Source organism: Hirundo rustica, chromosome 6 (genome assembly GCF_015227805.2).
Source record: "Hirundo rustica isolate bHirRus1 chromosome 6, bHirRus1.pri.v3, whole genome shotgun sequence".
NCBI classification, from domain to species: domain Eukaryota; kingdom Metazoa; phylum Chordata; class Aves; order Passeriformes; family Hirundinidae; genus Hirundo; species Hirundo rustica.
The window spans coordinates 20,912,613-20,931,718 of NC_053455.1; the positions used below are offsets into that span (position 1 = coordinate 20,912,613).

General features: G+C 37.3%; 1 protein-coding gene across 9 annotated transcripts in view; it reads right to left on the minus strand.

Annotated features, from left to right (window-relative positions):
- Positions 1-319: 319 nt before the first annotated feature.
- NRXN3 (neurexin 3) overlaps positions 320-19,106 on the minus strand; it is a 985,585-nt gene continuing 966,798 nt past the window's right edge. For 7 of the 9 annotated variants that reach the window (XM_040066048.2, XM_058420836.1, XM_058420835.1 and 4 more), the window contains one exon: positions 320-3,910. In XM_040066048.2, the coding sequence (XP_039921982.1) occupies positions 2,985-3,910 (926 nt within the window). In that variant the 3' untranslated portion in view covers positions 320-2,984. The remainder of the gene's footprint in view (positions 3,911-19,106) is intronic. The other 2 variants (XM_040066055.1, XM_040066053.1) reach the window with 1 other exon arrangement.

Below are 19,106 nucleotides of genomic sequence, written 5' to 3' on the forward strand. Positions count from 1 at the left end.
AAGGCATACTAAGTCAATGTCCTGTGCATGCTTTTAGCTGAGATAATTGAAACCCATATTAAAGAGAACTATGCAGCCGAGGTTGTGGGAGAGGTATGAGATGGACTCCAGTCTCAAGTTTAATTTATATCCCTGCAAAGAAAAGAAGAACGGTTCATTGGACTAAACAAAGACTACAAACATGAACATGATTCTGTAATTTGATGGCTAGACACTCTTGTGGGATGGAGGATATTTACATCAGGGACTATTTTCACCTTTAAAGGTCTGGAATTTCCCTGAAGTCTTTTGGAAATAAGAACGCAGCAACATCCAGGGCTTTGGGAAGAACATTTTATTGCTAAGCATATCTTTAAACAAAATGCAACTAAGAAAAGAAAAAGAATCAAAAAGAAGAAGAAAAAGAAAGGAAAAAAAAAGCAATAACATCACGATAAATAAAAATTCTCCAGGTTGTCCATAAAGCAACAGGGATATGGTAGTAGCCCACATACAGAAATGCACATGTTCCCAAAAACTGTCCAATAGAAACTTACACAAAAAGGAAAGTGTAAATATTTTTCCTTTAACTTAAAAAAGGAAAGCAAAAAGGAAAGGAAGAAAGAAAGCAGGAAATCATTTCACAAGACTCCAAGACTCCAAGAACAGCAATCTTTTACAGACATCAAGATATAATCAACTTTTATATAGTTTCGGCCAGTTAAGTCATCTAAAATCGTGCTTTCATACCTTTTTAAAACCTGTCTTTTTTTTTTTCTTTTTAGTATAAAAAATAAAAAAGAAAAAAGCTCAACCTCACACATTCGCACACGCACCACACACACGCACACATACACGCACTGAAAATATTTGTTAACATGAAAGTGCCTTCTCTAAATGTTTGAGAAGACTGGTTTTTTGAATTTAAGTTCCCATGTGCGTGTGTGTATCTGATGAAACTTCTTCAAGTCAAATATTCATGCGACTTATAAACACCAGCAAGAGTAGATTTCTAAACCTAAACAGCTGATTAGTTTTCATCCGCATACAGCAAAAGTTTTCATTTCTGATATCCCAGGGTTCTCAACCTGTCTTGGTTTTTGTTGTTTCCCTCTCTGTCTCTCTCTCCCTCATCTTCTTTTTTGCACATGGTAGGCATGGCCATCAAACCACCTCACTATTGTTCTGTACAGTAAGATACTGTACAATAACTTTCACAATAACTGGGAAAATGTAGAAACCAAACAACCAAATTAAATAAGTTAAATAAAACATAAGACATTCCCAATTTAACCATAAAACAGTATATACACCATCAGGGTATCCATATAGAAATTATACTAGCAAAAAAATAGTAGTAAAATATGTAAACAAAATTTTAGATTTGTTTTTGACACAGGTAACTGTGACAAAGCTAAAATACACGCTCCCTTCACATTTTAAGGTTTGCTTTTGTTGTCTGTTTCTTTTTACTCTGTTCTGCAAGAACATTCTCATTCCTCATTAAGACCATAACAGAACTTCTGTTCCAGCCGTCCCATCAAACATACCATGATAAATATATCTGTGTGTATATATATTATATTATTAAATTAATTTTTCTTTATTATCTTTTGTGTGTCACAGCAGCTTATTTTCTTTTATATAAAAGAGACGGAAAAGGGAGAATAGGGCAAATGGAAAGACAGAGATGATCTGAAATGTCAAACTATAAAATTAAAATATTACATATGAAAACAGTTATATGTTGAAAAAACTAAGTAATTTGCATTCTTTTACAAGTGTTTAGCTTTTCTGACATTTATTGGTCTTGTCACAAGTTGAACTCCAGTGGTGTCTTTCCGATCTTTTTATTAAACGGATTTATTATTATTTTTTGCATGCATTGCAGTGTCACAGAACCAGAACCCAGAGGAAGGCTCCTTTATTTTTGCACAGTATATTCAGCTCAGAATGATTAATAACTTTTAAGCATTCTTTTTTGAATCTGTGAATCCCATGAACCATACTTTGGTTGTCTAATGCATACTGAGTGCTATACTCAAATAAAGCCAATGACTGATCAGAACAGACCCAAAACCATCTGCTCTTCAGTTCAATTGCAAATATCGGAGCCAGATCCAAGAGAACCAGCTTTCCATGACAATTTTCCTCAGCACCACTCATCAGACACTTTCACTGCGTCGTTAGCAAACAGCTTACTACAAGATGACGGATTCTAGAGACAATACAACCAGATATGCAGAGTAAACACCATGGGTAGCTTTTGAGTTCATATACGGTAATAGTCTCTCTTTATTTATTATGGAATTATTTTTCCGAGATTTCTTCTCAACTCATGTCCTGGGTCACCCCCCACACCATTCCACTCCACTCTTCCCTCCCTCACCCAAAAGTAACCAAAGAAACGAAACAAAAAACAAACCAAGAAACAAACCAAAACCAAACCAAAAAACCAACAATCTCCAAAATCATTTATTCCCCTCCTCCAATCTCGAAAAATTATGTGTATGCTGGACACAGCCAGATCAGTTTGTTCAATATTTCTTTGTTGTTTAATAATGTTTGTATTTTTTTTCTTTTTTCCTTATTTTCTGTTTTTTTTTTTTTTTTTAAATAAGTAAACTGAAAAATTATTGATACAGTCAAGGATCACGAACATTGTTAAAGACTCACTTGGAGATATGAAACAAGTAAGCCATGAAGTCTTCTACCTTTGCAGAAAGTTCAGCGGAGGAGGAGATTTGGAGATGTCCAAGTTCACTAACAGAGCAGAGCTGTGTGCGCCATCTCCAGAACGCTAAGTGTGCTTTATAATACATTAGGGCAAAGTTTGCTGACTCCAAGTGATGACTTAGACATTAACAGTCACTGCTGAAATTTTTTTTCCCAATACTTTTTCCCACAAACGATATCTCCCAATCATCTCATTCGCTGCTATGGTTCAGATATCAGTTAAATCTCATTAAGTATTTATATATTTATATATAAATAATTATTCTTTTTTACACATAATACTCTTTGTCCTTGTTTTTCTGCTTCTTGTGGCCGCTCTTTGAGCTCTGCTGCTTCTCCTTCATGAGCGTGCCATTGCTCTGGGCTGAGTTGCTGATGTAGTTCCGCGTCTCGTCCACCTGATAGGACCCCTCGTCCCTGTTCCTGTATTTGTACATGGCGTACAGGAGGATGAGGATGCAGAGGGCGGCAGCAGCCACAATGCCGACGACCATCCCCGTTGTGCTGCTCGACTCACGGACCACCTCTGAGGCCCCCGGAACCCGTCTGATTCCCGGCTCCGTGGGGTTTGCTGTGGGCACATTACGGAACATGGGGGAAGTGATTAGCGGGCTCTTCAGCTTTGTGCTGTCTAGCTCATAGGCAGTGGGCAACGGAAGCAAGACTATGTCAGGCTGGGGTTTGAGCTCACGGTTATTCATTTTGCCGGCTGGCAATTTGGGAACCATCACAGTCGAGGACGAAGCTGTGGAGCGGATCAGCTCAGGGGACAAAGACGTGGTAGTAGTCCTACCAGTTTCGGAGACTTTGTTAGGTCTAAAGTCCTTGGATTCCCACTTGGGTGCGTGTGCTTTGTAGCCACCTTCGAAGATTGAAGTGGAAAGACTCTTATCTGTTACCAAGGAGAAGGTGGTGTAAAAATCTTCATCATCAGTAGGGGGTAGGTTAGAGTCAAAGGTTTCCCCTGAGCCATACCCAGATATCACCAAGCCATCATCATCACAACCATCGCTGCCTTGGTCCGACAAGCAAGGTAACCCCGCCTCAGAGGTCATGGACAGGGAATCTTTGGTGGTCTCAATAATGGTGAGGAGGGGGCGAAAGGTAGGGGGAAGTGTAATGAAAGGTGCACGAGTAGCAATAGGAGGGATATCTAAAGGGTCTTCTACAAGTAGAGGGATAACTAATTCACCTCCTGGGATGGAAAAGAGAAAAAAAAGAAGATTAGTACATTTTAATGACACAATACACAATTTTCAGTTTACTTAAGGGTGAGAGAGGATCTGGGCATTATGAAAAGATATCAGGGATCAGCTTTCTCTCTCTAGATACACTTTCCTGGGGATCCCTTCCATTGTTCCCTCCCACCCTGCTCAGACATTGGTCAAGTGCATGTTCCATTTCCTACCTATGCTAGGTGTGTACAGTGAAATACCCTGAATTTTTGTAGACCCAAATTTTTTGTTTTTTGGAGATACTCTCAAGTGACTCCGTGGTCATCAATTTTTGGTATTGATCTTTTTCAAGCATATGGTTAGAAGACTATTTAAATTACTTTAGACTGCCATAGACCAGTGTTCTCCTAGATATATTTTCCACCACTAACCTTGCCAGTTTCTTCTGATTATTTTCATTTAAAATAACAGTGGTATTTCTTCTCTGCCACTCTAATATGCTCAGCCTCTGTAGCAGTATATAAGTCCTTTCCCTAAGGTGTTTTCCATTTAACCATTTCTTCTTGATCACTGTCTGGCTTTTAAATTGTAGGAAGGTTCATGAAAGTGAGGGATGGAATAAGAACCAAGTACTTACTGGGTCCATGAAGGTACAGAGCTCTACTCAATGTTCATCTCTTTTAAATCTTTCTTTAGCATTCAGTTTGACATTAGGAATGTCCTTTTACTTGCATCTTTTGGGGCTACTAGTGCCATGCTATCTTCATCTTCCATTCTTCTTCATATTAATTTACTATAATTTGATTAAAAATTAAGACAGATTTTATTGTGATTGAAAAAAAAAAAACCTAAATAAGGATTTTGGTGAATCAAGTTAGCACTTGAGCTCAGGATTGCACTGCAGAAGTTGTCTTCATGCCTACTGTTACTTCTTGACAGGCTGCAGTCAGTTCTACTGATTTCTAACATAATGGTTATGTGCCTACAGAGGGCTGAAAACAAGGCAGACTTACAGTCTCCTCTTCAAGCAGAACAAGAAAGCTATAGATGTGACACTTGTACCTTACAACAATACAAGCTGCAAATAAAACAAGAAAATCAGTGTATAATTTTTATGATTTGGATTCTGAGTAGCAATATTGCTACTTTAAGGGTAATAGCTCTGTGTTGTCTTTGTGTTATAATGTGACTGCACCTCTACTTTTGAGTCTATGTTAGTTAACACTCCACTGTTTTATACTGTGGACTAAAAAAAAAAAAGGTGTGGAATCTTATTAATTTAGTTCTGATTATATAGTCTTCTGCTGACATACAGGTCATCAACAGATTTTTTTTTAGAATAGAACTATATTGTCTTTGAAAGTTTGTGTATAAATTTTCCCCTGGGTAATTTTTCTTTGCCTAGCCATTTAAGTAAGCAGCTTAAAACAGAAATTGAATTGTTCAGCTGACACTATAAGAATCATCTAGATCTGTTCAAAGGAGTGCAACTCAGTCAGAAATATTCCTAATGCATAGGAATTTTTGATTTATACTCACCATTGCTTAAGGAGGATGTACAAAATAAATTATAGTTTCTAAATAAATAATTCTGGGTTTTAGTTATGTATTAATAACTGTGAATGAACAGTTTGGCATTGATATAATGCTGATTACATCAGGGTCAAAAATTCTACTTTCTCAAATCTACCCTATATATTACATGCACTTGTTTCCTACTGAATTCTGCCAGTAATGTCCACGAAATGCCTATAAGGAATATGGTCTAAAATCAAAATACCTTCCAAATGTATTTGGAGAGCAATATATTTGAACAGATTACACTTTGAAGACAGAAATATACTGAAAAAGATATTTAACACTATGATTATATCTGCATAGTTGGAATAGCAATATGGCTTATTCTTTTCCTTAATGGGAAACTAAGTGGTGACACAGTTTAATCAATTGAAACAGTCGGAATTCTCTCAGAGGTACCAGGGTAGAAGTTATGCCAAAATAAGAAATGTGGTACTTTGCATACTTTCATGCAAAGCTAGTTTTAAGTTAAGATACAAAGGGCCAATTTGAACATTTTGTTTCATTTTCTGAGCTTCCTCAGTATGTTCATATATCTCTTTTGTTACTGCAGAGGGAGTGAAGAAATAAGTATCAATGTCTCCAAACTGCATGCTTTCAAAAAAATTATGTAAAAAAGCCCAAAGTGTAGTCTGCCAAATGGTTACACTGCATTTTGCGCTCACGCATCTGAGCTGTTTTCTGAGCAATGTAGAAACTAGAGCATGTAATATGATTTATATATGTCCAGAAGGCCTATCCATGGCTTGAGTAGAGCATCTATAATCTATGCAAACAGGTGGTCTCAGGATGACTTGGACTATGCCTTGGGGGGAAAGATCTGTGAGCCTGGTAGAAAAAATGAATAAAAATATCAGTATTTAAGTGCGTATTGCATCAAATTGCATGAGTCTGGAATTTAAGTTCCAGTAAGTCAGGGATAGATAGTGTTCCTTCAAACAGTTTTTTAAGATCAGTGTTTTGCTGTTCAATTGTAATACTCATCTGTGATTTTCATTCATCATCTGTGACAGTCAACTGAAAAAAAAAAGTTTGTCAGCTTTTAATTGCTTATCTGGAGCCTTGAAGTGCCTTTGTTCTTAAAAGCTTTTATACTGGCCTACAGCATCAGTATGTAGTTGATCTGCCACCCATTGGAGCAATATTTTGGGTAGTTTTTGTCCAAAGAGAAGTTATTTTGGTCTGGTTAATGATTAATTTTCTGGAAGGAATCAGACATATCTTACATTTAATATGAACACCTTCCTTTTGCCTCAGTAACCTTTGCATTTAAAACCAGGTCATGGTTATATAGTTTTTTGTTACTATTGAGGACTTGAGATAATGATCAAGACTACGGGAATCATAAAAATGATCACAGTTGTCTTGAAATATTAAGTAAAGTTGCTAGACTTGCTGTGATAAGTGTGGTTTTACGTAAGTGATGGAGAAAATAATGGAGCTTTTCAATGCCAGCAAGTCTGTTGGATGGAAGGCAATAAGTCAGGACTAAGTTATACAAAGCTTTCATCTCTCAATGTATGTGAGGAGAGAAATAACTTTCATACCAGGAGCACTGGATTAATTTTGCTGCAATTATTTAGTCTTGTTGCTAGTTTTTTATTCCAAATTGTCCAGTGATCCACACTATAGTTACTTGCATACTCAAGAAATAAAGAGACCATTTAAGATCCTTCATTAGGAATCATTTCTCCATGAAGAAGTTAATTTGTTACATTTACTTTTGTGGGGTATCAGGTAGATGGAAGGGTGGTAATAATGTTTGTATTTTTAATTTTTTTATTGGCTGTAACAGAAGAAACTGAGACAAAAAAAAAAAGCTGTGTGACAGTCCGTCAGAAAAAGCACTCTAGGTAAAAAATCTGGCTTCTCTTTTATTGCACTGCTAGGCATCTATGCAAAACTCACAGCAAACTTGAAGTAGTAGGTCTAACAGGATGCAAGCACAATGAATACTTCCAGGGGTATGTTATTTACAGAGGAATAAAAACATCCTTAAAAATGGCATGATAAAAATTCCACTCAGTCTAAGAGAAATGTGTTACTTAAGGATAACAGGGAATGTAAATCCTGAAAAGTTTCCTGAAAAGGAAACTGTGGGAAATATGATCACCAATATCTATGGAGCAAGACCAAACTTTCATATCACACCTGCAAACAAGTCTGTACGTGGTACTACATTTCTGTGTAAGAGACATGAGAGGGAGTCTGATGACCAACAGATTATGTGTGTGTGTAGGGGGAACCATCTTTCACAGAAAAAGGGCTGAGGGTGCAAGGAGCTGCCTGGATCCAGTGGTCCTTTGATGATGGAGTAGTAGTGCCTCTTGCCCAGGCCCCAAGTCAGTTTAAAAATAAATACTGAAAGATTTAAAAAAACAAACCAGCCACTTGGTTGTCAAGAATATCTTCTGCAGGATTTGGATCCTGAATGATTTGCTGTGGAAGGCAAATGTTTTATAGATTTAGGCCTCTAGAAAAAGCTAAAGAGGAGCCCCTGAAAAATCTTACATGACAATTCCAAGGGGAAATGTTTGAGAGAGGTTTTATGTTTGTCAAGTTTTCTTTTCTCCTCACAATGTCTACCCATTTTTCAATTGCAAAATTAATGCCTTGCAGCCTTGAATAAAACTTACAGGTTCAATTTCCAAATTGCTCTGTGCTATTAAAAAAACATATAAAATAAAAAGCAAGACTGCAACCCAGTTTGCATCACAGCTTTCAAACAAATATTCATGTCAGACTTGGAATCTGCTTGTGAATGATATAGGCTGTTTCCTGGTAGTTACAGATTTCTTTTCCCATTTTTGTTCTGTTGGCTGTTGACCACCTGTTAAAAGTGTTCACTGGCATGCTGTGAGTTCAGGACTACTTTAGCAATCCAAAGATTTCACAAGGATTTTCCAGATTTATTGTTCACCTACTTTGTGCTCTCTCCCCTAATTAGGGAATAGATGTTCTCGAATAGAAAAATGTTTTTTTAGAAAGCGCCTTTTGACCACACAATGCCAAAGAACCAAATAAAAGAGCAAAGATAAAATTGTTTCCTCTGCAGTGGCATAGATGCAAAACTTATTTGCTCATCAACAGTGTAGATTAAAAAAGAAGCTCCCCAACCCCAAAAACCACTAAACCAGAAGGAGCTCTGAGAGAGCTGAAGGCTGTGGGGTTGGAAGTCTTAGACCAAACAGCCCAGTGGTTTGCTTGTTATTCTCCTTCCAGAAAGTGTGCATGTTAATTAAAAATTAGCCTTTTATTCTAACACATTCACCACTTTCATGGAGTTGTGCTTTTCTTTAAACTACCAAGAGCATTGGGGATATAAATGGTCTACTTAAGCCTAGGAGCTGCCCTGCTTTTTGTTTCATGAGCGTATTTATAGATATATAATTTATACCTCTGGACCTGAGCTCCAGTCAGAGTCCTCTGCACTGGAAAAGACAGAGTGTTTAAAATTTAATAGAAGCCTTATGAACTACAAGGATGGTGTGGGCAAGCCAGGAATGCAGAGGGCACCGAAAAATATGATAAATAAAAGACTATGAAAAAGTAGGAGCTGCTGGTTTTCTTCTTTGGAGCCACAACTAGTTCAGTGGCATTTCAGGCATGAAACTGATACAGGACAAAAGGCAGACAAGAAAGGAAGCCTGAAAGATTCATCTTCTCCTGATGATGATAAGGAATACACCTTATAGCCGCTCTCCTTTCCAGCTGCAACTGAGGAGCTTTAAAATGTCATCCATAAAGGCTGTACAATTCATCCATTCCTGCAGGTACTTGAATTCTGCATCCAAAGTTCGCAATTTTCATTCTGTTCTTTTGATATTCCTCTGAAGTCTCACTCCATTATTAATATGAAATACTTGGTAGAGAAATACTTCCTTACCTTTCCCTCCTCTGTATCAGCACAATAATACCTTATTAAAAGATTGAGTTCATAAATTTCAGTCTAACGGTATTTAGTTAATTCTGCTTCGAGTCCTCTGAGGATAAAAAGAGGAAATTATTCAGAATATAGTCTCTGATTCAAAGGAAAGATGATGCTAACACAAAACCTAGTATATGAACACTTTCAATATTTTCTACTCTTGCAGTCTGAATTAATTGCAATTGACAGAGATTAGTAGAGAGAAAAACATGATTTCCACAATGGAATACTGCAACCCTTTATCTCAGATATCTCCTTTTCATTTCAGTTCAGAGACTATACAGTCTTCAAAGTGATTCAATAAAACTGTATTTCTGGGGGAGTTGGTTGACAAGCATTTCCTAAGCCCCTCCCTCCAACTATATTAAAAGACATCAGTAAATGCAGTGTTTCCCAACAGATGGCTCATGAGCAACAGGACAGTACAGAGTTTGAGGGGTCATGAATCCCAAATTAATGCTGGGCTGTCTGTTACTGATGTAAATTATTGGTCACCTTTGCGGAGTTTCAGTGAAACAGAACCTCCCAGAGAGGTCCTGATGTCATGTCTAGAAACAAAATTCCAGAGCAAAACTAAGTATTTCGGTTCCCAGACACTGAGCTTCTCTGAACCAACTAAGGCATGCCCTCTTCTATCTCCTGCCTTTATGTTAAACTTTTCTGATTACTTGGTGACAGCTTCCTATTCAGTGTAATTATTTGTTGTGTTCTCAGTAGCAGTTGTCCCAGGGACTTGATGGTTGAACCTAATATACCTGCTGAGCACAGCACTACTATGCAGAAATGTTGAAAACATATGTACTCATAAAGAAGTACAGCTTTCTCTTACTTTTAGTCATTGCTTTTTGAAGAAACTAATGCAAACCTCTTCTGTAGTAGGGGAAGTTTTAGAGGTTCAGGATCTGTCTGCATCATTTCTGGATGATGCTATCAAGTCTGATACTAATAATAATACGGTAGGTGCACTAGCCAGGTAAGAGTACACTTGAGAGTATCATTTAGACTGGACATCAGGCACATAATCATCAATGAAAAAAATTGATAGAAATAAAATTGTTTCATGGGAATAAAGTAAGAATGGTGTAGAGCTGCAGTAGGAAAACCCGGAGAGCTACCAAAATGCTAAAGAATTCCCATTAATTTTGACTTGAAATGAAGGCTACACCACCAAGTTAAATACAATTTAAATAGCATGAAAAGAAGTAACATTACTGGTGATTTGTGTGGGCAAAGAGAAAGAGAGCTTCTAGAGGGGGACTGTGAAAGAATGGAACCAAACTGCCTCAGACTCCTTCACCCCGTCCTATGCACAATACAATATGGCAATCGACAATATACAAAGAGCACATAACATAAAGGCAAATACAAACTGATTAAAAAATAAATAAACTTATATGTATTTTCCTAAAACAAAACCATACACTAGAAAATAAAAATTGCACAGCAACAAGGTCAGAGAAAGGAAAAACAGAACAAGTAATTCACTTTATCAGCAAAAGAAAGATCAAAACCTATGAGAACTGAAAAAAATTATGAAAATCAAAAAAATGATTTCCTTAAAAAAAAGTAACCAAAAATACATAAAAATATTTAGAAAGCATACCACATTGATTTCATAACAGTCAACTTACATCAACAAATTGCCCGCATGTTTTTTGGCATGAAAGGAAAAATTTACAAAAGAAAGTTGTGTAAGAATGCTCTTGGACAAGTAGCATTGCCACATTCTTGTAACTTGCTTTTTTTGCGTTGTTTCTTAAAAACTTTTTTAGCAAAATGTTTATTATTTCTTTTTGAATATATTTGTTTTACAACAAAGGGCGATACAGGGAGGCAACAACACATACATCCACACCACATAACATGAAAAGAAAAAAATCTTGCACCTTAACAAATTTGAACTTTTTTTTTTTTTCTGTTGTTTTTGGTTGTAATTTTTTATCTTATGTAAAGTTGTTAGCATATAGCAGTTGAAAAATCCTGTGCAATTTATTGAATTTACTTTTGCTTGTTTGCATATCTACACATATAATGTTTTCTTGAAAAGCAAAGTTTGTTGCTTTTTTGCCTTTTTGGTCAATTTGATATATATTTTTTTAAACATTTTCTTTTTTTCTATAATTTTTGTGTGTGTGTGTTTTAAGGAATGGATGACTGCACATAAAATTTTAACAATGCTAAAGAAAGGGGTGGTGAAGGGGAACTTATGGGAAGAAAAAATGCTTAGGGTGGATGGAGTGGGAGTGTAAAAATCTATGAGTGTACTACACAGGAGATGAAGATGATGGGAGTGAATGTGTAAGTCAGTTGCCATGTCCATGTAAGGGCGGTACGGAGTGATCTAGCAGCATTAGAGCTTCTGGCTGTAAGGAAGGGATGGGCAATATACAAAAACAAATGAGCATATTCATGCCCATCAACAAAAAGAAAGAACAGAACTCTAACATTGACAATCTCACAAACCCTAAGCTGCAACTTCTTCAACATGCAAGTTACAAAAAATTAATAATTATAGTATTAATATTTACACTTTCATTAAAAGTTCTCAAATTATAAAAACAGTTAAGACTTTTCCCTATTAAAAATAGCAGTAAAAATACATAAACTAATAATAATAATAGTAATAATAATAATAATAACCAGAGAGTAAAACAAAAAAAACCAAGGAAACTAGTTTTATGCATTGGAATTAGAACAACTTCATCTGTAGCTACCCACAGCCTTCTTGTTCTAAGAATCATCTTTTCTGAAGTCCATCAAATTGACGTCAGTATTCTCAGTAATTTGAGACAATCATTTCTTGAGCACATCAAATGTACTGTTTCAAATGTAAAGATTGTGTTTGCACACCCTGTCCCCACTGCCAAATTAGACTGCTTTTATATTCACATTCCCTAGAGAATCTCAAAAATACAGCTGTAGGATTCTGCCAGTGAAGTAGTTCCTTACTTAAAGACAGAAATAGAGGGAAAAAATTGCAGAAAACAATTCATAACTCTTTTGTTTTTTTTTTTTTTTTTTTTTTTTTTTTTTTTTTTTTTTTTTGTTTGTTTTTCATTATTAGATTGGAACAAACCAAATCTAAGATAGAAATTCAACCATTGAAAAGAAATACATCAAAATATAACAATGTAGAGATATACTAAAAAAAAAAGCAAAAAATGAAAAAGAGAACATTGTTCCCAGGAAGAAGGGAGGTAAGAACAATTGCTGGATTTCAAAATTTTATTTTTAAAGAAAATATTATTCCACACACTTTCAAAGATGGACAAACCAGATGCACACATTGAAAGGAACAGACAAAGCAGTCTAGGGACACTTTCATAATTTGATTTTTTTTTAAAAAATAATTGGATTCTCTTTCCTTCTGTCCCCCTCCCATTCAAATATGTTTTCAAATGTTGGCCAAAAAACCCCCCACCCTTGAGTGTTGCTTTTTTTTTTAATACATCTTTTTTTAATCACTTATTTTTAAAATAAACATGGAGAGGAGAAAAAAAAAAAAAGACGTGCAGTCTGGATGTACGTCATAAATAGACATGGAAAAAGATAGAAGAAATTGGCTGAGATCGACAAATGGGTTATAAAATAGCTTAATTTTACTGTAGGATGTTAATAATAATGCATGCTTAAAGTAAGTTGCATTTAGGGAAAGTAGAAAAACAGAAGAGCAAGCAGGGATTTGGGAAGTGGGCAGGCAGAAGGGAAGGGGTGGACAAGGGGTGTACCATCCATGCCTCTCCAGAAAGGGCAAAGCACATTCCAGCAGGATCTCTGCATTTCTAGGGGAGGTCAGAAGGGGAAAAGGGTGAGGAGAAGTTATAAGCTATGCTAGGATAAACTTTTCACCCTGACTGTGACCGATTTGAATCCACTGAAAAAACCAGACTCCATCCCTTGTTCTGACTCTAACTCTCCAAGGCACACCTGAAATCAGTGGCATTTATTTTTCTGCCTAGTGTCAGAAAATGCTGCCACTGCTAGCATTAAGACAGAGACTACTTTCTCCTATGCTACAAAAATATTAGAAGTTCAAGGAGATATTACTAATTGGTTATTTCCTAAAATGGTATCCCAGATACTGTATGTTCTAGAGGGGTCCTCAGCTTCCTCTGAATTCCTTAATGACACACATGATATCTGCATTTTTCTTGTATAAAGGCCATCACCTAGATATCAGAGTCCTTCCAAGAAGGAACTCAGGACCCCAGACAAATAAACTTTTATTTGGTGTTTTAAAAGACAACATGATTATATATAAAGCTCTGGACCCTGCCTAAGACTAGTCTTTCCAGGCGGTGGAAAAATCAGGCTGTTAGCACTGCATACACCTTAGCTTTCCATCAGGAATGTCAGCAAGAACATTCCACAAGGTTATGCTACCATCATAAGGTCATGCTACCATCAACCAATCAGTTGAAGTGGGAGCTGTTTCTGGGAATAATTGGGATATCCTCCCTGTGGAGGTGGCCAGGGGTACTTTTGTGTAGATACGATAACAAACAGGTAGGATGTTTTGGTACTTATTAACATGAGGAGTAATAGCACCTCTAAAGCCACTGATAGATCAGTATTAGTTCTGAGAAATATTAAATAAGTATAAACCCCACAAAAATTAAATAGCCTGCGTTGTTTTTAGATGTATTACTGAAAAGTATCCAGTTCTGAGAGGAATTAGAGGAGTTATATGAGCTCAGCTTCAGAAGTGATCAGGTTGCACTAACAGCACAGTGCAGCTGTAGCTGGAATGTACCATGCCTATGCTGGGAGGCTACTCTGGACCTATCTCCTGCATCCCTTTGGTAAACATGTTAGGAAGGGAAGAGGTCAAACCACACAAGAGGAAACCTGGTCAGGGTTATCTCAGGGACAAAACATGCAGGTTACAGGAAGCAAAATGTTGGTCTATAGAGGAAAATTTTGGGATTTTTTTGTGGATTGGAAAAAAATTGGTTAGGAATAGGAAAAAAATTTTTTTCAGAAGTGAGGCCTTTTCAGACCTCAGTGGAGATTTTTGTTTGGCAAGGTTACAAGGCTAGTGTCCCTGGACATCACTCCCCACCAGGATTCTGAGCTTCTAGTTTAATTGTACTTAGGGAGTTTCACAAAGAGGCATTTAAGCTTTGAATTTTAATCAGTATTTGTCATGACTTGCAGCTGGATTTTCAGAGCAGTGAAATATCCCCCTTCAGCACATTAGAATTGAGTGCCTTCTCTTTGATGCAAAACAGACTGTAAGGCAGGAGTCTGGTTGCCAACTGTGCAGTCTATGTCAGGCCTCTCCAGAAAATACTTATGCCCTATTTGACGATAAATGCCCAACTCATTGCATTAGGGTCTGGAAAAACCTTTTACTGCCTGAAAGATCAAAAAAGAGAACCACAACTGGAGCCAGAGTCACTTAAAAAGACGACAAGATTTTGTAAAGGAAATCTTGATGTTAGCCTTACAAGAGGGTTTGAAGGGTGCTAAGCAATATTTTTATTTGGTCAATACAGAGGTGCTTCAATAGAAGTAGAGTTCTTCAGAAAATCCGGGTCCAGCAATTTTGGTTGAGGCTTCAGCCTTTAAAAAAATTCTGGCTGTTAATAGTCAAAACTAGACGTCCTAATTTGAAAATTAGATCCTAAATGCTTCCACATGAAGCTACAAGATGCTATTTTATTACTAACACCTAGCAAATTATTCTTCAGAAAACAAAGACTAAAAAGCATAACTAGTGCAGCTTTTTTTATGTTTTGTTTTCAAAAACTTAAAGTAGATCAAAGGACTGGGAGTATAAACATCTGTATTATCAAAGCTTACAAGTTTCTTGCTTGAAGGACTGAGCTGATTGCCAGTGTTCTCAAATGGGAAAAAACCCCCATATATCAACAGGGAAACAATTATACAAAAAGCCCCTTGTTCAGTGACTGCAATGATAAAGTTTTATTATACTATTTTTTGTTTTCAAGTTGCATTTTAAAGGGAAATGAAAAAAGTGAAGGTAATGCATATTTCTCTCTCTCTCTCTGTGTGTGTGTGTGTGTGTGTGTGTTAAAGAGCAATATGAAAGATGGATGGTAAATTAGGATCTAGGGCTGCATTACTGTACCTGGGTTCATGCTAACCTCTGGAACTTTGATTTCTTTAACCACAGAATCACAGAATATGTTGAGTTGAAGGATCCAATAAGATTATCAAAGTCCAGCTCGTGGCCCTGTGCAGCACCATCCCCAAGATGAGTCCCACTACGCACCTGAGAGTATTGTATAAACACTTGAACTCTGTCAGGTTTGGTGCTGCGACCACTTTCCTGGGGAGCCTGTTCCAGTGCCCAACCACCACCTGAGTGAAGAACCTTCTTCTAATATCCAACTTAAACTCCCCTAACACAACTCCATTCCTTGTGCTCCGTCAGACCTGACAGTTTCTCTCTTCCCTAACACACTGAATCCCACATTTGAGTTCTGTCCACTGCAACACAACTCTGATTCTTCCTGCTTGTACTACCTCCCAAAACAACCTGTTCATTCTTGCATGCTTTTAACCTGTCATAATGTTTTTCAGATGTCCAGCCAGACCAATGCTTAGCATAGAAGTAACAAATAGATTATAGATAGATAGGACTAAATACTAAGTTTCAAAGCCAATCCTCTTCCCTACACTCAAGTCAGAATAAAATTCTGTTCCTGTGATTCCCATTAGCTATTTGCACTAATTTAAACTGCAAGAGAAGTGTATTGAATTAACTGGTCCACTGCAAAACACAGAGATAGAAAGAGACTAAGAATATAAATTAGTTATATCACTTTCCTTGCACCAGGTGTTTGTACAGTTAGAAAGCTCTCTCATTCTTAAACCCACAGGCACATCTGAAGCTTAGAAATAAAAAAAGCAATGCATAGTAAGAATATCTATATGAGAATGACTGGTGAAGTCCCACATGCTGTTCTGTTTGGATTTGTGTGTAAGAGTTAATTACTTTGGCTTCTTTATAGCAATGAGCTAAAAAAACCTATCATCAGAAATGAAAGCACATTTTTAGCTCTGAGAGCTAAGGAAATCACAGGGCTAAACTGCCACAGCAGTAAAAAATTTTTCAGGTGTTTGCCATAAGCTTATTATCTTTTCACAGTCCTCCAAATCATAGAATATTTGATGCTTCCAGTGCTAAGCGGCCCAACCAATATCACTGGCCTGAAAGCATTCGTCCCGTGGATCTCTAATCGGTCTCTTTCTCTGGGGAGAAAGATCTGATGTGGGTTTTTTTTGAAAGACTGAAGATTGATATTTGTAGTCAGCCCAGCTAAGGTGTTTGTTTTTTGGTTTTTTTTTTTTGTTTGTTTGTTTTTTTTTAAATGTAAAGCCAAACTTATTTAATCCTAGAAGTCAGTTAAAGAAGAAAGAAGACTTTCTGAGGGGATTTTGCAACCAAAACCCAGATTCTCATACTGACAAACTCAGCAGCAGAGTGCCATCCATTTAGTAATAATTTGAGTAGGAGCAGGAATAGTTTGCTGTTTTTGGTCTAAACACACATAGCAAAAGTTTTCTGCATATTTATGGACTACTAAAATGTACATAATTTTCTGCTAATCCACAACTATAGAGCAGCAAGGCTACATCAGTGTCTCCTCCTTTCTTCAGTATACAGCTATGAAGCTGACAGGTAAAAACACATGTCCAAATGCTAGCAAATACTTCATGACTTCTGCATATCTTCTCAGTAGTGGCATCCTAAGAAGTCATATGCTGTTGGTCAGGTAGGATCAGTGGGCTGAGATAAACTGTATGAAGTTCAACAAGGCCAAGTGCTGGGTTTTGCACTTGGGTTACAACAACCCCAGGCAGTGCTACAGGATGGAAAGTGGCTGAAAAACCGCCTGGCAGAAAAGGGCCTGGGTGTGCTGGTGAACAGCTGCTGAACATGAGCCACTGTGTGCCCAGATGAGAAAAAAGGCCAGTGGCATCCTGGCTTATGTCAGAAATAGTGTGGCCAGCAGGACCAGGGCAGGGATTGTCTTCCTGTGCTGGTGAGGCCACACCTTGAGTTCTGTGCTCAGTTTTGGGCCAAGTGCTCAAGAAAGATACTGAGCTGCTCGGACATGTCCTGAGAACAGCAACAAAGCAGGTGAAGGGTCTGGGAAGTCCAACAAGGAGTGGCTGAGGGAGATGAGATTGTTAAGCCTGGAGAAAAGGAGGCTAAGGTGAGAGCTTATCCCTCTCGACAACTACATGAAAGGGGGTTGCGTACTCCAGAAGCAGGCAGAACCATTTTTCAGTGCAATATTTTTAATCACTTGCATACTAGGCTACATTTGACATTTCTGTTGAAAGTTCCTACAAAGTAATTGAATTAATCCCTAAAACAGCATAAGCACATTACATTTTCAAAGTCTGCAACTCTCCAGCCACAAGTAACTCAGTGGCTGGAACTTCCTCCTTTGCTTTGTGAGAGGAGAACCCAAAGCATAGTAGAATCACTGGTAAAAGGTTTCTCTTGCAATGAACTTAAACTTATTTTCTGAAGGAAAAGCAGTGATTCTAGTTCTGCCCTCAATAACCCCTCTTCTTTTAGTATTTCCTGTTCTGTTACAGACACAGATCAGTGCTGGGAAGAACCTGCATTTGCAACTTGTATCCAGAGATAGATACTGTGTTTTTTATCTTGGAGTTGTAAACTAAATAAAGCGAAGAAAAACTACACAAAGAAGTGTTTTCTACTTCTTGGATGGCTAAATAATCCAGGAACATCCCAGGCATTACTTATGTCTCTGGAAGACATTCAAATTTAAGCATTCCACCTTAGAAGTCTCCACTGATGCAGCTACACCTTTTTCTTGGGAATCAGTACAACCACAGACCTTTAACAGTGTACACATAGTACCAAGGAAAATGTTGGACAAGCTCTAGAAAAGAACAGGGGTGTTAATGTTAATGTGTTAGTTGGACTACACAAACATGGTGATGAATTCCAACTAACAACAATACACAATTTCCTTCGTAATTATATCAAGCTACATAGTGCAATTACTGAGAAGATATAATGAACCATGTCTTTTCAGCATTGTGAACATCAGTTCTTTGTAAAATGTAGACTGAAGAGAATTTACAGTGTGATGGTTGGGAAGAGGCTTATTCCAGTAGGCTTTGAACAAGATTCATTTACCTGTGCCTTCACAGCTAAACTTATTTATTTTATTAATCACAGGGCATTATAGGGATTCTTATAAGGCATGTTTTATTCTACTAAGTTTGAGCAATTTTAAGTTCCTTCCTAGAGTAATTGGGGTGTAAGAGTCAAGAATTGAAACAACCTATTCAAGCACATTTAGTGCAGTTAAAAAACTGCACTAAATCAGATGTTAATAAGCTCATCTTTCAAATGATGGAAGCAGTACAGCCCTGCTCATAATGTAATTTTCCTCATGCCACAAGAAGCCTTTGGAAGTCCAGAACTGAGTCCTAGGTCTGTGGGACTTCAGTCTCCTTGTCAGACATAAACAAGGCAAAACAGCCCTTAGAATTAATACTTGGACTGCCCCACAGCCATCCTAAAAGGCTAGGCCAAGTTCTCCATCAGTAAAATGAGCTGATGTTGCATACACTAAGGGTTTAATCCCCAGCAACCTGCAAAGGAAAAATGCTACATAAGAGATTGTTACTGATGAGAACTTCACTACCAAGTAGGCTGCTGACAGGTTCTACAAAATTACTACTGGGAAGAG